This window comes from Leptopilina heterotoma, unplaced genomic scaffold (assembly GCF_015476425.1).
Source record: "Leptopilina heterotoma isolate Lh14 unplaced genomic scaffold, ASM1547642v1 Lhet_0, whole genome shotgun sequence".
Lineage (NCBI taxonomy): Eukaryota > Metazoa > Arthropoda > Insecta > Hymenoptera > Figitidae > Leptopilina > Leptopilina heterotoma.
The window spans coordinates 1,604,032-1,617,888 of NW_025110811.1; the positions used below are offsets into that span (position 1 = coordinate 1,604,032).

At 24.2% G+C, this 13,857-nt stretch overlaps 2 protein-coding genes across 4 annotated transcripts; one reads left to right on the plus strand and one right to left on the minus strand.

The window, feature by feature from the left end:
* Positions 1 to 180: 180 nt before the first annotated feature.
* On the minus strand, positions 181 to 2,786 carry LOC122513070 (DNA-directed RNA polymerase II subunit RPB11). Of its 2 annotated transcripts, none has more exons than XM_043629341.1 (4): positions 2,629 to 2,786; positions 807 to 896; positions 547 to 721; positions 181 to 351 (listed from the first exon to the last, which is right to left on the minus strand). In XM_043629341.1, exons 1-4 carry the CDS (start codon positions 2,679 to 2,681, stop codon positions 316 to 318), a joined length of 354 nt encoding a protein of 117 aa, XP_043485276.1. In that variant the 5' UTR covers positions 2,682 to 2,786; the 3' UTR covers positions 181 to 315. The 2 variants fall into 2 exon arrangements, with proteins under 2 accessions (XP_043485276.1, XP_043460704.1); XM_043604769.1 differs by having other exon boundaries at positions 2,625 to 2,778.
* Positions 2,787 to 2,911: 125 nt separating this feature from the next.
* On the plus strand, positions 2,912 to 8,702 carry LOC122512949 (protein pelota). Of its 2 annotated transcripts, none has more exons than XM_043629172.1 (10): positions 2,912 to 3,025; positions 3,395 to 3,495; positions 3,616 to 3,708; positions 3,933 to 4,083; positions 4,197 to 4,310; positions 7,316 to 7,456; positions 7,545 to 7,767; positions 8,016 to 8,208; positions 8,290 to 8,396; positions 8,494 to 8,702. In XM_043629172.1, exons 2-10 carry the CDS (start codon positions 3,455 to 3,457, stop codon positions 8,583 to 8,585), a joined length of 1,155 nt encoding a protein of 384 aa, XP_043485107.1. In that variant the 5' UTR covers positions 2,912 to 3,025; positions 3,395 to 3,454; the 3' UTR covers positions 8,586 to 8,702. The 2 variants fall into 2 exon arrangements, with proteins under 2 accessions (XP_043485107.1, XP_043485179.1); XM_043629244.1 differs by lacking the exon at positions 2,912 to 3,025 and adding an exon at positions 3,063 to 3,116.
* The last annotated feature ends 5,155 nt before the right edge of the window (positions 8,703 to 13,857 follow it).

Here is a 13,857-nt window from a genome sequence, read left to right on the forward strand (position 1 = left end):
AACAGGGATTTTGGTTCTTTTAAGAATATTCAAGATTGCCACAAAAATTTAATTTGAATTCTAAAAATTAAATTTATTTTCAGTACTTTTAATAAAAATCCTTGACTTTCCCCTGACCTGTAGCAACCCTGATATTTTTTCATAATTCCTTCAGAAAGGCATTCATTAAATGAACAATAATTAAAAGTTTAGAAAACTATTAATTTATTCTATACACATATAAACTTAGTTTATCTGCAAGTTTTTGTACATTATCGAATGCTAACTTATAAATTATTAATACAAACAAAAGAATATTATTACCGTTGCTATTAATTAATCCAATCCTTCTTTTTTCTCCTTTATTGCCTCCTGAAAGAAAATTAATTTTTAAATCCAACGAAAGTACTGCGATTGGAAAAAAGTATTATTCATTAATAACTGAAGGTTTTTTTTTAACTCTTCTCATCAATCATCGGACCAGTGAAAGAACAAATTTTCTCCTTATTACGATATTTAACAAATTACAACAAATTACAAATTAAAAAAAGTTTTTTTTGTACATACCTTGAAACGCTCTTCGAAGAGTGATAATTCAGCAATTAAATCCGTAATAGCGTGCATAAATGCATCGTGTGGCGTATAATCCGATGTCGTCTGAATCCTGATAACAAACTTGTGTTCCAAAGGATGAGGCACTTTGTATCCGGCGAACAGTACTTGAGGATCCTTCAACAGTTGACTAAAAAATTCACAATAATTTGTATATTGTTAGTGTGAATTTTATAAATTATTAATTAAATTCTTTTATTTATAAATTTGTTTACTTTCTGATCATGTTTCCAAGTGTGTGATCTTCTTTGTTGATTGTAAATATCGCCGCATTTGGAACCTTTGTATCCTGCTCTTTGATTATTCTGTAATAATAGTTTGTATTTTAGTTTCAAACTATAATATAATAACAGGCTTCGTACTCGATAATTAATAATTAATAATTTCTAAAAAGTAGCTTAAAGACAGAAAAAAAGTAGTAAAAAACTGCTATAGAAAAATTAAACTTGACTCTATTTTTTCGTAATTTCTAAATTAAATTACATTCAACAATACAATAATTTTTTTAAATAAATATTTAAATACCTATTTATTTTGTCTACAGGAATTAAAATATTTTAAATGATTTTAATGTACCGCATTTTTCAAATTTAACTATTTCAAAAAATTACAAAAGTAACTCTTTCAAAATTCAATCATTTTTTTCTTGAAATTTATAAATAAAATTATTCAAAACTCGAATCATTTTATTTTATTCAATTCTAAATCAATTCTTATTAGAAAGTTCTACGAGAATTCAATTATTTAAATAATAAACAATTTATCTGAAAAATTAAATATTTCTTAAATTTCAATTCTTATAAAGAACTTTATCAACATTTTTTAAAATAATTGAATTTTTACGAAGAATTGCACTAAAATTTTTGTTAATAATTAAATTCATTCAAGAAATGTAATTAAAAATGGATTGAAAATAATTATTACACTCTAAGAAACAAATTATATCAAATTTTTTTAAATAATTGAATTTCTTTTAAAATTGTATATTATTTATAAAAATAATTGAATTCTTGCAACGATTATTCTTAAAAATTTTTTTAAATAATTGAATTTCTGAAAAGAATTTTATTATTTATAAAAATAATTGAATTCTTGCGAAGAATTCTATTCAAATTTTTAAGAATAATTGAATTCCTGAGAAGAATTTTATTATTCTTAACAATAATTTAATTCTTTGGAAGTTTATTAATTTTTTTTTAAATAATTGAATTCTTGAGAAGAATTTTATAAAATCTTCTGAAAATAATTGAATTTCTGCGAATAATTTCATTAAAATTTTTCAAAAAAATTAAATTCTTTCAAGAAAGTTAATTAAAAGTGAAATTGAAAATAATGATTAATTTCGAAGAAACAAATTTTATCAAACTCATTTTAAATAATTGCACTTTTCGCGGAATTCCTGTAAAATTGTATTAAAAATAATTGAAATCCTGCTTTAAATTTTAATAATCTATAAAAATAATTGAATTCTTGCAACGATTATTATTAAAATTTAAAAAAATAATTGAATTCCTAAGAAGAATGTTATTATTCTTAAAAATAATTGAATTCTCGGGAAGTTTATTAATTTTTTTTAAATAATTGAATTCTTGAAAAGAATTTTATAAAATCTTCTGAAAATAATTGAATTTCTGCGAATAATTCTATTGATGGTGAAGATAATGAAATTTTTCCGAATAATTTAATTAACTGTTAACAAATTAAAAGTAAAATTCTCAAACATGGAAAAAAGTAGCTTTTAGTGTAACAAACAAAAATATCCAAATAGTATAGCAAATCGTAAAAAAGTAGTAAATAGTAGATTTTAGTAGATGAGTACGAAGCCTGTAATAACCATAATATAATTAGTAACTATAATTAAAATAATAACCAAAATATAACATAAAACTATAATTAAAATAATATCCAAAATATAACATAACTATAATATGTAATGACCATACTTAATATAACATAAACATAACATAACCATAATATAATAAGCATAGAATAACATAATAACCATAATATAATTTATTTTAATAAACAAAAACTTACTTTTTTTCTCCCTCGTAAAGAAGAAACGACTCAAATGTCGGTGGTGCATTCATATTTAGAAAATATTCTCCAACAGTTAATTTTCAACACTAATTTTCACTGTTTACACGTTTTTAATGTTTTTAAGTTCTGACCACTGAGTTTCTGACATAAGTTTATGTCAGACGCGGAAACTCTTATATTGAACGTGACTTTATTTACAGGCTGAGTCCTGCTTTCGAAAGAGACCACACGTGTGAAAAAGGCGCTGGTAGTCCGAAGTCCAACTTTATACGAAGAAGAGAATCTAACCTTCAATGAACCTCTCTTTCTGAATTCACATTCGACATAGTAAAATTCCTTCTTCATTAAGAATGTTTCATGTGTAAATGTTGTAAATACTTCAATGTACTGAACTGTGAGTATTTTGTTTATAAACTTACTTATTTTAAAGTTATTATTTAAAGTTAATGTAACTTGATAATTAACTGTCTCATGGAAAATTTATTGTAAAGTTTCTAATTAGATAATTTGTTATATCCCACGTGGGACAAAACCTATAACGATTTAAAATTTTTAATATTCTAAGCATGTCATACTGTAAACATTTAGAAACATATGTAGTTTTTATAAATGAAAATAAAATTTTTCGTTTTTAAAAACATTGCGTGGTTCAGTTTCATTGTATGACCACAAAAATAGTTGAAGACACTGTTTTAAAACAATTAATTGACCACTGACCTGTTGGCTCTTAATAAATAACAATTCATAAACTGTTTTTTTTCAGATTATAAAACATTTTGTCTTTATTATAAATTAAAGTTACAATGCACAACACAATTTCAAGATGAAACTGGTGAGAAAAATTGTCGACAAAGATGGAGAAGGGTGAGTGAATTTATACGAATTTTTTTTTGATATTCTTATAATATATTCGAGACATCCTTATGCTATGAGGATAATAGAAGATTAGAATTGAAGAAAAATAAAAATTGCTTATTTCAACAGGAGTGTATCTCTCATTCCGGAGAATACAGAAGACGTGTGGCATGCTTACAATTTAATATGTGAAGGAGATCATGTCAGTTGTTCAACTATCAGGTAAAATTTCTTAAAAAAAATTGAAATAGAAACTATTAACACAGTTTTGTCTGAGGATATCAAATTGAGACAAAAGACGCATCAAAATAATTGTTGCGAAGCAACGATTTGATACGTTTTTTGTCTCAATTTGATATCCTTAGACAAATTGTGAAACAAAAAACTATAAAAGTAATTTTTTAAGTAAATATTGACAATAAGAATTTACATAAAAAATTATTTAGAAAAGTACAGACTGAGTCATCGACTGGAAGCTCCAACAGTTACAGAGTGAGAACCACTCTTACGATATGCGTCGAAGGCATTGATTTTGATACTCAAGCTTGTGTCTTAAGACTCAAAGGACGAAATATCGAGGAAAATAAATATGTTAAGGTAAGTTTTTCAAAAATTAAATTTTAAACTTCAACAATTGAGGGAAGTTATCTTTCATTAAATTAAAAGTTGTTATAATTCGATTTTTGATTTTAATTCGCTTTTTTTAATAGATGGGAGCCTATCACACTTTAGATGTAGAACAAAACCGAAAATTTACTCTAGTTAAACCCAAATGGGATTGTGTTTCATTGGAACGAGTTGATTTGGCCTGCGATCCAACTCAAGTAATTATTGAATTTATATTTGTGACACGCTCCGAAGAAAGGTACCTAAGAAGCAAACTTTTTGTTAACCTTCTTGACAAAAAACTATGTTCGTTCCAAAACCGTTTTTAGAAAGTTTCAAGTTCGACAAATAATGTTCCAAAACATTTTTAGACAGTTTAAGACAGTTTTCTTGAAAGCATAAAATTGATACTAAAGTAGATCATACAGGGCTCGAACCAGGTTCGGAAATTCCGTAAAGGTTTGTAAATTTTCTTCAAGTCTGTAAAAGTCGGTTTTTTTGAAAAAAGGTCCGTAAAGTTCGTAATTTGATAGAAAAAGGACGAAAAGTTCGTAAATTGTACGATATAATTCGGAGAATTTTAGAGAAATTACAAATGTTACAAATAATTGCAGAAATTCAATTATTTTCAAAAGTCATAAAATTCTTCGCAAAAATTAAATTATTTTCAAAAATTGTAATAAAATACTTGGCAAAATTTCAATTATTTTTATAAATAATAAAATTCTTCTCTGAAATTCAATTATTTTCAAAAAATTTAATAAAATTCTTGGCAAAATTTCAATTATTTTTAAAATTTTTCCTCAATTCAATGATTTTCAATATCTACTATTTTAAAATCAAAATTTCCAATTAAGAATTCAATTATTTTCAAAAATTTTAATAAAATTCTACGCAAACATTTAATTATTTTATAAAAAATAAAATTCTTTTTAAGAATTCAATTATATTCGAATAAATACCTAATCGCAGAATTTTAAATATTTTTAGTACCATTTTAATTAAATTAGTCAAAATAATTGAATTATTACTATAAATTTTCATAAAATTCGTGAAAAAAATTCAAATATTTACAAAAATTTTATTAAAATCCTTCGAAAGAATTCAATTATTTTCCTAAATAATAAAATTTTTCACAGGAATTCAATTATTTGAAAAAATGTAATAAAATTCGTTACAAGAATTCAATTATTTTCAGAACTTTTTAAAAAAATTCTTGGCAAAATTGAAATTGTTTTCAAAAATTTTCCTCAATTCAATGATTTTCAATATTTACTATTTTAATAAAATTTTTCAAAAGAATTCAATTATTTAAAAAAATTTTAATTCAACTTCTTCTATCTAAAGAATTTAATTATTTTCATAAAATAATAAAAATTTCACAGGAATCAATTATTCACTAATTTTTTTTATAAATTTCTTCCAAATAATTCAATTGTTTTCATAAATAATAAAATTTTTACAGGGAATCCTTTATTTAAAAAAAATTTTAAAAATTCTCGTCAAAATTTCAATTATTTTTAGAAATAATAAAATTTACCACAGGAATTCAATTATTTGAAAAAATTTAATAAAATTCTTGGCAAAATTTCAATTATTTTCAAAAAACATCCCCTATTCAATGATTTTCAATATCTACTATTTTAATCAAATTTTCCAAAAGAATTTAATTATTTTCATAAAAAAATAAAATACTTTTTAAGAATTCAATTATATTCGAATAAATACCTAATCGCAGAATTTTAAATATTTTTAGTACCATTTTAATTAAATTAGTCAAAATAATTGAATTATTACTATAAATTTTCATAAAATTCTTGAAAAAAATTCAAATAAAATATTTACAAAAGTTTTATTAAAATTCTTTGCAAGTATTCAATTATTTTTCTATAAATAATAAAATGTTTCACAGGAATTCAATTATTTTCAAAAACTTCTTAAAAGAATTCTTAAAAAAATTTAAATTGTTTTTAAAAATTTTCCTTAATTATATACAAATTTTTTTATAAATTTCTTCTAAATAATTCAATTATTTTTATAAATAATAAAATTTTTACATAGGAATTCAATTATTTTTGGAAATAAAATTGTTTTTAGGAATTCAATTATTTTCATAAATTATAAAACTCAATGCTCAATTTTCAATTATTTTTAATACAATTTTTATGGAATTCTTCGAAAAGTATAATTATTCTTAAAACTTTTATTAAAATTCGTCGAAAGAATTCAATTATTTAAAAATTTGTTGATAAAATTCTTTATGCGAATACAATTCTTTAATAAATTATTATTTATTTTGTAAAATTAAATTGTAGACAAAATAATGAATTTGAAAATTCTCAAAGAACTTTTTCAAAAATTATTAAAAATAATGAATTTATAGAAGAATTTTAGTTAAAAACACTAAAAAAATTTAATTTTAGAGAAATTAGAAATTATTGCAAAAATTCAATTATTTTCAAGAATAATAAAATTCTTCGCAGAAAAATTATGTTTAAAATTAATAAAATTATTTAAAAATTATTGTAATATAATTTGCTCATAAAGTTCTTTATGAGGATTCAATTATTCAATAAATTATTTATTTTTGTATTTAAATAATTGAATTCTAGTAGAATTTTCTAATAAAAATTGATTTAAAGATGAATTTCAGTTAAAATTTTAAATAATAATTATAAATATTAAAAGCAATATAGCGCTAATTTTTAGAAATAATTGAATTTTGAAATTAATTTTTTTGAAAAAGTTTAATTGAATTTTTTTTTATTTGAAGTTTTTATTTTCTACTATATATATTTAATTGAAGAATTTACGAAGAATTGAAACTTTGTAAAATTGAATATTATAAACAAATGAATTTGAAAATTGTCAAAGAACTTTTTCGAAAATTTAAAAAAATAATCGAAGAATTTTAGTTAAAAATTCTTGAAAATAATAATTGAATTGAAATGATGAAAATAATTCTGAAGAAGTACAATATTCTTATAGTAATGATTTTATCACTCGGTTGTCTTTAATTATTATAAAACATGAAGAAAGAGATTTCACTGGTTCGAGTCCTGATCATATTGACGCCGAAAATTAGGATCAATTTTTTATTTTAAATTTAATCCTTATTTTTGGTATCAATTCGTTGTAATTTGATGTTTTCTTCTTAGCTTTCTTCTGAGCGCGTCAACAAACAATGTTGTCGGCGATAATAATTTTTTGTTCATTGCTTTAGAATGCTGACGTGGCTGCCATTGTAATGCAAGAAGGAATAGCTCATATTTGTTTAATAACATCTAATATGACATTAGTTCGTGCGAAAATAGATCAAGTGATTCCACGGAAAAGAAAAGGACACGTTTCCCAACATGAAAAGGTTTTTATAATTATTTTTTAATTATTTTATAGAATTAAATAATAGTTTGGATGGAGACCACGATTTATTATTATTAATTATTTTCCAGGGTTTAGCGAGATTCTACGAAAGTGTAATGCAGGGAATATTAAGACACATTAGTTTCGATATAGTGAAATGTGTCATCATCGCAAGTCCCGGCTTTGTCAAAGATCAATTCATGGATTACATGGTCCAACAAGCAATTAAGTCTGATAATAAATTGATTTTAGATAATAGAAGTAAATTCATGCTCATCCATGCGAGTTCAGGTTTCAAACATTCACTGAAAGGTATATATTTTTTTTAACCAAATATTTTATACCCACACAGAACCGACATTTTCCTAAAAATTTATTAATAAGATTTACTTGTAAACTTCGGAGTATTTTATTTAATTTGCAATTGCAAAGTTTAGTGATACAATTGTGTAAAAAGATTTAATAGATTTTTAGGAAAGTTTCGGTGCCGTGTGGGTAATATAATTGCAATAATTGTATTGTTGTCTGCTAATTGTACTAATTGAATAAGTGTCTTTTAGAGGTTCTAGCCGATCCAGCAGTTGTGTCTCGTATTTCGGATACTAAAGCAGCAAGTGAAGTGAGAGCCCTGGAACTTTTTTACACAATTTTACAAACTGATCCCGAACGTGCGTTTTATGGCAAAAAGCAAGTTGAACGAGCAAATGAAAGTCAGGCTGTTGAGACACTTCTTATTTCCGATAAATTATTTCGGTAAGAAATTCAAGAATTCAAATTCAAATAATAAATTTGGATAATTATTCTTTATTCAAGATTTAAATTATTTTCTTTCAGTGCTCAAGATGTTGCATTGAGGAAAGAATACGTGAATCTCATCGAAGGAGTTAGGGATTCCGGAGGAGATGTTAAAATGTTTTCCAGTATGCACATATCCGGAGAACGTGAGTATTTGTTATTATTATTATATTAATTAACATTGACTCCTTACACCCAGGGTAAACAGTTATAAATTACTAATTGAAAAATAAAAAATAACAGAATTAGATCAACTTACCGGAGTGGCTGCTATTTTACGATTTCCAATGCCAGAACTCGAAGATGAAAGTGATGATGGAAGCGATTCAGAGTAGACTGATTTGAGATATTACCTTCTGCAAAGAATTCAGTTGTTTATTTTTGTGCTGTGAGCATTAAAAATATTTGTAATATAATAAATGAACTAAAAATAAAAACATAAATTTTATTTACATTCACGATTTCATTTTTTTAAGTAGATAAATTCTAGTTAATTTCCTAAGGCCCCATTAAACTAACAAGAAGAAGAAGAAGAAGAAGAATTTTCTAAGGTCGAAGCAGTATGGAAAAAAAACCGGAAGTGTAATTGCAAACGGAAGAATGATTAAAGAAGCTGAAGGTATATTGTTTATCCTTCACTAACTCAGCCCTCGCACTCATCTACTGAAACCTACTATTTAAGACTACGTTTTTTACAATTTGCTACTATTTGGATACTTATTATTACTTATTAAATTGTCTCGACTCTTTGGTAAAAAATCTAAAATTATCGAAAATTATCAAAAATCCGAATTTCTTAAAATTCAACATTTTTTCTTCTCTTTTATGGAATTTAGCTTAATTATTTTTGTGCTTTTGGAAAATACTTTACTTATTTAATAGTCTCGACTCTTTGGTAAAAAATCTAAAATTATCAAAAATTCAAAAATCCGAATTTCTTAAAATTCAACATTTTTTCCTCTCTTTTATGGGATTTAGCTTCATTATTTTTGTGCTTTTGGAAAATACTTTATTTATTTAATAGTCTCGACTCTTTGGTAAAAAATCTAAAATTATCGAAAATTATCAAAAATTCAAAAATCCGACTTTCTTGAAATTCAACATATTTTCCTCTTTTTTATAGGATTCGGCTTCATTATTTTTGTGCTTTTGGAAAATTCTTTACTTATTTAATAGTCTCGACTCTTTGGTAAAAAATCTAAAATTATCAAAAATTCAAAAATCCGAATTTCTTAAAATTCAACATTTTTTCCTCTCTTTTATGGGATTTAGCTTCATTATTTTTGTGCTTTTGGAAAATACTTTATTTATTTAATAGTCTCGACTCTTTGGTAAAAAATCTAAAATTATCGAAAATTATCAAAAATTCAAAAATCCGAATTTCTTGAAATTCAACATATTTTCCTCTTTTTTATAGGATTCGGCTTCATTATTTTTGTGCTTTTGGAAAATTCTTTACTTATTTAATAGTCTCGACTCTTTGGTAAAAAATCTAAAATTATCAAAAATTCAAAAATCCGAATTTCTTAAAATTCAACATTTTTTCCTCTCTTTTATGGGATTTAGCTTCATTATTTTTGTGCTTTTGGAAAATGCTTTACTTATTAAATTGTCTCGACTCTTTGGTAAAAAATCTAAAATTATCAAAAATTCGAAAAAATTAAAAAAACCGAATTTCTTAAAATTTAACATTTTTTCCTCTTTTTTATAGGATTCGGCTTCATTATTTTTGTGCTTTTGGAAAATTCTTTACTTATTTAATAGTCTCGACTCTTTGGTAAAAAATCTAAAATTATCGAAAATTATCAAAAATTCAAAAATCCGAATTTTTTGAAATTCAACATATTTTCCTCTTTTTTATAGGATTCGGCTTCATTATTTTTGTGCTTTTGGAAAATACTTTACTTATTTAATAGTCTCGACTCTTTGGTAAAAAATCTAAAATTATCGAAAATTATCAAAAATTCAAAAATCCGAATTTCTTAAAATATACCATTTTTTCTTCTTTTTTAATGCCATTTAGCTTTATTATTATTTGAATTTTTATTCATGAGAAAAAATGGAAAACTGAAAAAATTTAGAAACTTTTAAAAATTCCAGGCCTTTTTCCATGATTTCCCTGATTTCCAGAAGCCTTTTGAAAATTCCATACCATTTCCATGATTTCCAGATTCTGTAGGAACCCTGCTTTTGTCTGACTTTCTTCTAAATTATCGAATTCAGTGATTTCTGGGGTGAATTTGGTTAAGTTGTAAAATGATTAATTTCTATTTGAATTCGTTTTTTTTTTGAATGTAGAAAATCTGATGTTAATTTAATTCTTTTTTCGTTATGCACGGCAAAAAATATTTAGCTGAATGAACTACAGATTTCTCTTTAGTAGCGAAATTTTTCAGTGCTTCAATTAATACTTTCGTTATTCTAGAGAAACTTATCGCTATTTCAAGTAAAACTTTTTTCAGTGTGTAATAATTATTATTTCTTTAAAAAGTATTTAATTTAAAATGGCTTTATAAAATAAGCAATGCAAAAGATGACCCAGATACTATAATTGTAATTGTTCTAGCCATAGTTTAAGTCTAGTAATGTAAATTCTATTTAAATTGAGACCATTGAGTGAAATTATTTGAATTTTAGTTAGTTAAATATCTTTGTTAGGTTATAATAATTATTTCTTTAAAATTTTTTAAATTGTGTAAAATAAGCAGCCCCATACAACATTCCCGCGCACTTGCGCGCGGATAGTTTGGCTAGTTTGTTTATTAAAATTCATTAAACTAAATTTTTAAAAATTTTACTAAAATTTGTCGAAAGAATTCAGTTATTTAAACATTTTTTTTTTATAAAATTCTTTGCAAACATTGAATTATATTCATGAATAAATAAATTTTCACAGGAATTTAATTATTCTTAGAAATTTTTATAAAATTCTTCGCAAAAATTTAATTATTTCAGAAAAATTAATAAACTTCCTAAAACTTCAATTATTTTTAAAAATAATAACATTCTTCGGAGGAATTCAATTAAAATTTCAATTTTAAAAAAATTGTAATAAAATTCTTTGCAAAAATTCAATTAATTTTATAAATAATAAAATTTATCGCAGGAATTAAATATTTTTGAAAATTTTAATAATACCTAATCAATTATTTTCTCGAATAATATACAATTTCAATTATTTTTAATATAATTTTAATTTAATTACAATAATAACGCAATTATTCTTAACAATTTAAATAAAATTCTTCGAAAAAATTCATTTATTTAAAAAAATTTGATATTATATGTTTCTTAAAGTGTAATAATTATTTTCAATTCATTTTTAATCATATTTCTTGAATGAATTTAATTATTATCAAAAATTTAAATTCAATTCTTCGTAAAAATTCAATTATTTTAAAAAATGTCGATAAAGTTCTTTATAAGAATTCCAATTTAAGAAATATTGAATTATTCAATAAATTGAAGAATTTTCAAAAAAAGTGTTTTTAAATTATTCGAAATAATAATTTTAAATTTAAAAAAAATTAGTCTGTAAAAATAATTTCTTAAAGTTCCAGTAAAATTTTGAATGATTCTTTTTTTAAATGGAAATAATACAGCAAGAGTATTAAAGATTTTTCTGAGGCCTTCGCAATTCTGGGAATTTACGATTCTAAAATGTACCGTTGCCATTAATGCTTTTACTCGACAGTTTACTATTACTACGATTCGTATATAGTATATACTGGGATTTCTGTGTCATTCTTCATTATATGATTTCATCTCTTTCATTCATTGAAAAGTTATTTTATACCTCGAGGCTGAGAGAGGTGCTCGAATGTCGTCGATATTTCCACTTTTTTTTATACTCCTCTCACTAAACGAAACGCAGAACTCTTTAAATCTTATTATCTTCATATAATAATCAAGCGTACATTCAAACGAGTTTTTTTTTTTCATATTCAAAAATACCGGGATTTAAATTTATAATTTTGTATATTATTTGAGTCTTCTTTAAAGTTTTGAGAATAAAGTTCTTAAAAGTATCAAATTGATACTAAATCGAATTAAATTAATGCCGAAAATTTGGATCAATTTTTGATTCGATCCACATTTTTGGTATCAATTCGTTGCAATTGAAGAAATTTTATTTTTAATTTTATTTTTACATTATTGAACAAAATTTCATCGAATTTTGCATTCCCTTAAGATGCCGAAGAAGATAAAATAAAATCTCTAAGTTTATATTATACTAGTGAAGAAAGTACAGCTCGTATTTCTTCAAGTTGCGAATATTTTTGTTTCGCACTTCTAAAAAGAGGACAAGGAAATATCAACCTCGCGTCTATACTTAAAGGGTGTATTATCATAATAATTAAAGAGAGAAATAAATGGTGAACATAAAAGAACGACTCGCAATGGTTATACGCTCAGATGAATATATTGAGTCTTAGAATGCATATTTAAAAAGATTAGCTAATAAGTATATACTTGCTCTACATAGTTTTCTCACGAGGAATTCACAAGGTGTTAATTTTAATTTCCATAGATTATCCTGCTTCGACGCGTATAGATTTAGGTTCATGGGAAATAAAATCACATTATTAATGTATATATTCTAATAGGTACTTCAAGAATAGAATCAATGCGCAATTTTAATATTCTTGGATATTTTTTTATTTGCTTTACGAACTGTATGTTTTTTTTTATTGATTGTCCTCGCATGGTTTTCCTGGGACAAAATAAGGAGTTTCTAATTCTATATTATAAGGAATATAGAAACTATATTTTTATATAGAAACGATTATAGAAATTATTTAATGCGAACGAATTGGAACTGTTGAATTAGTTGCAATTGTGCGCGACTAATTTACTACTGTTAACTTAAAAGTATCAATTGCAACCAATTATAGTAAAAATGAGGACCAAATAAAAAAATTGATGCTAAAAATGTGAACCAATAATCGAAAATTGATGCCAAAAATTTGGACCAAATCAAAAATTGATCCAAATTTTTGGCATCAATTTACACTTTGAAGAAAACTGTGCTTAAAAAGAGAATAAAAAATTAAGAAAGAGAAGGAGAAGTAGAAACAGAAAAAGAAGGAGAAATGAAAAAATAAAGAAAGAGAGAGGCATTTGAAATGAAATACATGTTCAAATGTCAATAAGATTTTGCACAACTGTAACAGAAGAATCATGGTGTACAGTTGTGTGCCTTTTGCGTATACCGAGAATCTCTCTCTCACTCTCCTTTTGCGATCTGTTTATCGATCTTGGAACACCTGCCGCAGATACGAGAGACAGAGGCAGAAGGGAAAATATAGTAAATTGTATCCAGCTTCTTCTTCTTCTTCTTCTTTCATGGTGTACGTGTGTATGAGGATATTTCGACGAAGAAGATGCCGTAACATTATTTACTCACTTCGTTTCAAAAACAAATTTTATTTTACGAGAAATCAGTTTCCTGTAGGGTTGATTTTTCCCTGAGAAATAGGAATCGTTATTAAGAATGGCGAGACGTATATTATATGTATTTAAGAAAGGATTTATTTGATTTATAAAAGGAGCTGTAGACAAATTCAATTATATCTACATTTTTATGAAAGAGATGACTTTTTAGAT

What these genes read in the sequence shown, in the direction of transcription:
- LOC122513070 (XM_043629341.1), bottom strand. Translation starts at nt 2,681, where the DNA reads ATGAATGCACCACCGACATTTGAGTCGTTTCTTCTTTACGAGGGAGAA. An exon ending in CTTTACGAGGGAGAAAAAAA is followed by an intron (nt 897 to 2,628) that starts GTAAGTTTTTGT and finishes CTATTATTACAG; the next exon opens with AATAATCAAAGAGCAGGATA. An exon ending in CTTGGAAACATGATCAGAAA is followed by an intron (nt 722 to 806) that starts GTAAACAAATTT and finishes TGAATTTTTTAG; the next exon opens with TCAACTGTTGAAGGATCCTC.
- LOC122512949 (XM_043629172.1), top strand. Translation starts at nt 3,455, where the DNA reads ATGAAACTGGTGAGAAAAATTGTCGACAAAGATGGAGAAGG. An exon ending in GTCAGTTGTTCAACTATCAG is followed by an intron (nt 3,709 to 3,932) that starts GTAAAATTTCTT and finishes AAAATTATTTAG; the next exon opens with AAAAGTACAGACTGAGTCAT. An exon ending in TGGCCTGCGATCCAACTCAA is followed by an intron (nt 4,311 to 7,315) that starts GTAATTATTGAA and finishes TCATTGCTTTAG; the next exon opens with AATGCTGACGTGGCTGCCAT.